This window comes from Otolemur garnettii, unplaced genomic scaffold (genome assembly GCF_000181295.1).
Source record: "Otolemur garnettii isolate 467f Iridium unplaced genomic scaffold, OtoGar3 scaffold00065, whole genome shotgun sequence".
Taxonomy (NCBI): domain Eukaryota; kingdom Metazoa; phylum Chordata; class Mammalia; order Primates; family Galagidae; genus Otolemur; species Otolemur garnettii.
The window spans coordinates 2091046-2096296 of record NW_003852460.1 but is presented as its reverse complement, the minus strand read 5'-3'; the positions used below and the strand labels follow the sequence as shown (position 1 = coordinate 2096296).

Below are 5251 nucleotides of genomic sequence, written 5' to 3'. Positions count from 1 at the left end.
CATGGAGTCCATCTCTTTGATTCCATCTCTCTGTGACTCACCCACCATGGAGTCCATCTCCTCCACATTGTCTCCATACAAGCCGTGCTTGCTGGTGCCAATGAACTCATCTGTGGTGGGAAGAGGTTCATGTACGTGAAGAAAAGAGAAAAAAAGCAGGAAAGGGCCTTCCTTGTGCCTGAGAAGACAAAAATGGCATGACTCAAGTTTGCAAAGTGTTTGAAGGTGAATAAGATTGTTCTTTGTCTCCTAGCTCCCAGGTGGACATAATCCCCTTCTTTGTCCTCCATGCTCCTGTGGACTGATAGGGTTCACACAAGAGGCCAACCCAAGCTGGAGTGGATTCCAGGATCCCCCAGCATCTTAACAGATCTCCCAACCCTTTGTGGTGAAGGGGTGAAGGGAACCGTTGTTATTTTTATTCTCAGACACCATGACACCTAGAGGGTAAGACTACAAGCTGACCTAGACCTCCCATCATGAGCATAATCCAATTCTGCTTGGTGCACATTCTCATGGCTCGTGACACCACAAACTACAGTCACACCACGAGGGACAGGAAAGTCTAGTGGCAGAGAGGTGGTTTTTTAGCAATCTCTACACATCCTCAACTGGTGTGCAAGAAGGGACAGAAGTCCCATGGCAAGCCACTGGCACTCCACTGGTTCTCCCATGAGGATATGGGGAATAAAGCCAACCCACCTTGAATTCTAACAATCATATGCAAGAGAATGAGTCCCCCAGCTAACCACAGCAGTGCACAGCTCAAATGCCACTCTTTATGACATTTCTGCTGTGCTGAGACATCAATGTGTAAAAAATGAAAAGAAGAAGAAGAAGAAGAGGAGGAGGAGGAGGAGGAAGGGGAAGGAGAAGGAGAAAAAGAAGAAGAAAGGAGTTTTAAGAATAAGAGTTTTGTCATACTTTACTGGGTAGAATAGTGTCCCCACAAAATTCATATTGACTTGAAACCTCAGAATATGATCTTATTTGCAAATACTGTCTTTAATTACTAAACTGAGGTCATTCTTTCTATGGTGGACCCTAAATCCAATGGCTGGTGTCCTTACAGGACAAAGAAGAGGAGAGATACAAAAATGAGAAGCCATGTGGAGATGGAGGAAGAGACAGAGTGAGGTGGCCACAAGCCCAGGGACGCCTGGAGCCCCCAGGAGCTGGGAGACGCAGGAAGGAGCCTCCCTTGGGGCTTTCAGAAGGAACTGGATACATCGCAATGGGTTGAAGGGTGACCCCAAAATATATGTCCATGTCCTATCACCCAGAACCTATAAATAGATCATAGTTTAGCAATGGAGTCTCTGCAGATGTAATTAAGCATCCAGAGATGATATAATTGTAGACCAAGGAGGGTCCTAAACCCAGTGACAGGTGTACTCCTAGGAAACAGCAGAGGAGACACAGACACAGAGGAGAAGCCACGTGGAGATGGAGGCAGAGACTGGAGTGAGGTGGCCACAAGTTCAGGGATGCCTGGAGCCCCCAGGAGCTGGGAGAGGCAGGAAGGAGCCGCCCCTGGGGCCTCCAGAAGGAACTGGATACAAGTATAATGGGTTGAATGGTGACCCAAAATATATGCCAAAGTCCTATCACCCAGAATCTATGAATAGAACATAATTTGGCAATAGGGTGTCTGCAGATATGATTAGTGAGGGATCTTGAGATGAGACCATCCTGGTTTATCTCTGTGGGACTAACGTAATCTTTTAAGGAACAATGCGTGTGGGATGTCTGAAGATTTGCGCTGGCTGACAGAACAGATCAAGATTATTTGTTTAGCTTGCAATTTCAGAGTGATTGGTGCTAAGTCTTGACATGCTGATGCTATCTTTGTAAAACTTTACAGCACTCTGCACATTTGGAACAGTACCAGGGCACGAAAGGGTGCGCCCTGGAAACGAGATGAGGTGTTCAGTTAGCATCTACAAGGCAAATATGATTTTTATCACGCCTTTACTCCATTTGTATATTTATATTGTCTTTGCTTGGCCTACAGCAGAAAGACCAAAATGTCTTCTAACCTCAATTGATTGTGTATTACTCTCTACCGAATCAGCTTTACCTCTGACTCTCGCTGGCTTGGGTCTTTCCAAGTGAACAAGAACAAACTGCTCACTTTCCTTGGAAACCCTATTTTCTGCACACTTGCACCTGTGACCATAATACCTGAGATTCCTTGGTCATCTTATTCAACTTTGAAGACGTTCTTTAGATATTATACACTCAAGTGTGGCTTTCCTGATATCTTGGAAGGGCTCTCCCCTACTGAACTCTTTTACCCTGGACTTATACCTATTTGACTATTTTTTATTGAATTCTGTACCTGTGTATCTTTTTTCTAGCAGTAAATGGGAACTCATCCTCAGAATCCCAGATCCCAGGATGGCCGTCAGTAAAGATGAAGCTTTAATCTGTGTTGAAAGAGAGAGGGGAAAAGGTGTTCCCAGCCTTTTCCTCAAAGGTCCAACAGGGAGATTATAAGCGTGGTTCCCTGGGAGAGTTGCCAGCCACTGGCTTCTGGTAGAATCAAGCCTTATAATAATCACAATAGATAGATAGATAGATAGATAGATAGATAGATACAATGTTTCCTCAAAAATAAGACCTACCCAAAAAATAAGCCCTAGTGGGATTTCTATGCAATTGTTAAATATAAGCCCTACCCTGATAATAAGACCTAGTGATGGGCATGGCTGCATAGCCAGGCCATGCATTTCAGCACGGAGAGTAAGACATCCCCTGAAAATAAGCCCTAGTGTGTCTTTTTAAGAAAAAATAAATATAAGACAGTGTCTTATTCTCGGGGAAACACGGTAGATAGATAGATAGATAGATAGATAGATAGATAGAATTTATATTCTTTCGTGGCCCCTGCTCACACAGAAAGCTTCTGATTTTAATTCCCCAGGTGTTTCTTTTCCTAACAGAGAAAGGATACGATACACAACTTATGCTATTGTCTCATTCCCTGAGAAATATATTTTCCTTTGTAAACTAGTGCGCTGACAATATGTAACATAAATTAACCTGCCAGATTTGTGATTTTGAGCCTCCTGTGAGTCTGCCTCCTTGGTTTGAGAAAATATAAATTTCAGAGCTAACAGAGAGATCTTGATTTGAATAACTGAAACTCAAAAAGCATCCGGACTTTTTTAGCAGGGTAGAGACTGCTGATTTTGTAAGGACTCTTTTTTTTTTCTTTTGCAGTTTTTGGCCAGGGCTGGGTTTGAACCCACCACCTCTGGTATATGGGGCCAGCGCCCTACTCCTTTGAGCCACAGGCGCTGCCCTTTGTGAGGACTTTTTTTTTGCTTATGTGTGGTGTCAGTTATCACAAACAGTGTGCACGGATCTTTTTTTTTTCTTTTTGCTAATCAGCTTTCTGTACAGTTTGTGTATTTGCTGTGTGACTCAAAATTATTCCAACACACTTTAGAAAAGAAAAACTTGTTTGACACCCCTGGAAAGAGTCCCAATTGCACTAAAATACACATCAAAGATTTATCAAAACCTATTACACTGCCAGTAATTTTTTTTTGATTTGTTTATTTCATTTTTTTTTGAGACAGAGTCTCACTACATCACCCTCAGTAGAGTGCCGTGGCGTCACAGCTCAGAGCAACCTCACACCCTTGGATTTAAGTGATTCTCTTGCCTCAGCCTCTCAAGTAGCTGGGACTACAGGTGCCCGCCACAATGCCCAGCTATTTTTAGAGACAGGGTCCTGTTCTTGCTCAGGCTTATCTCAAACCTTTGAACTCAGGCAATCCCTCTGCCTCAGACTCCCAGAGTGCTATGATGATACTTTCATGTTTTAACTCAATATATTTTAATACTGTCATCCCCTATTTTAAAAATTATCTTGGCTGGGCATGGTGGCTCACACCTGTAATCCCAGCATCCTGGAAGGTCAAGACAGGTGGGTTGCTTGAGGTCAGTAGTTGGAGACCAACCTGAGGAAGAGCAAGACCCCACATCTACTAAAAAATAGAAAAACTAGCTGGACGTCAAGGTGAACACCTATACTCCCAGCTACTTGGGAGGCTGAGGCAAGAGGATCACTTGACCTCAAGAATAGGAGGTTGCTGTGAGCTGTGATAATACCACAGCACTCTACTCAGGGTGACAGAATGAGACTCTGTCTCAAAAAAAAAAAAAAGACCTTGCTATGATTGCATGTATTTTTAATTACTACTTTTACCTTTCTAAAAATGAAACGGCCTCTTTCACCATGATGGACCCAGCTCTCTCGGCCTTCATGGGCTGCTCCATGATGTTCTGCTCCCTCATGAGAAGGCAGTTCCAATACAAAGGGGATTGGTAGCTGTAGAACCACGCGCATGCCAGCAAGAGCACAAACAGCGTTAGGGTGACGATGAGGGACCAGGGGACAGACACTCGGCTGGCCAGCTTCCCAAGGGTGAGGGTGAGTGTGGCAATGATGACCAGCTGCACACAGAGCCACAGCCAGTGCCCAATGGCTAATTCTGTGTCACGGGAGGGGTCTGGCCAGCAAGGATTAGTCAGAGTGAATGGCATGCCGTAATAGTAATCAAACCCATAATTATACGGATGGTGGCAGTGGTCACTTCGAGATCGGCAGTTTAGACCTTGATGCCATTTGCCTGGAATTAAACAGAAAAGCACATACACAATTCACACACTAATCTAATCTAATCTGCTTGACTATTACAAGGAACATGTGGCCATTCAGTCTTCATGTGAAATAATCATCTAATCTAAATAATAATAATGATAAAATGTATTTCCTTTCCTTAAAAATTTCAAGTCCAGCATTGTCACAATTTTCACAGAAGTCAAAGAAGACGTCTGTGTTCAGAACTGCTTGTGAGTAACAGGACAGGATGGAAAACAATGGGAGAAAGATACGATACCATGGTGAGTTTGTAGCAAGGAGTGTAAGCTAAAATTTTCTCATTTACAAAGAGGACAAAGTCATCGACACAAAGATGGATACATTACAGACACAAGGTAGGTTGTGGGTGATGGATGGATGGGTAGATAAAGAGGATAGGTATAGATAAAAGATAGACATAGTAGAGATTTACAGAATAAAGATAGAGATAGACAAAATGTACTTAGAATAGGTAGATACAGATGTCTGTAGTCATAGATGTCGATATGGATATATATATAGATGAATAGATCAATGCTGAGTGGATAGATAATAGATACAATAGTGATAGAATAGACAGATATATCCATAGATGAT

The 5251-nt window shown here is 42.9% G+C and overlaps 1 protein-coding gene across 1 annotated transcript in view; it reads right to left on the bottom strand.

Moving 5' to 3' along the window:
* ARSF (arylsulfatase F) overlaps positions 1-5251 on the bottom strand; it is a 28702-nt gene that overhangs the window by 13874 nt on the left and 9577 nt on the right. Inside the window, exons 5-6 of the mRNA XM_012807147.1 lie at positions 4220-4643; positions 42-178 (exon numbers count right to left, since the gene is read on the bottom strand). Coding sequence (XP_012662601.1) covers positions 42-178; positions 4220-4643 — 561 coding nt within the window. The remainder of the gene's footprint in view (positions 1-41; positions 179-4219; positions 4644-5251) is intronic.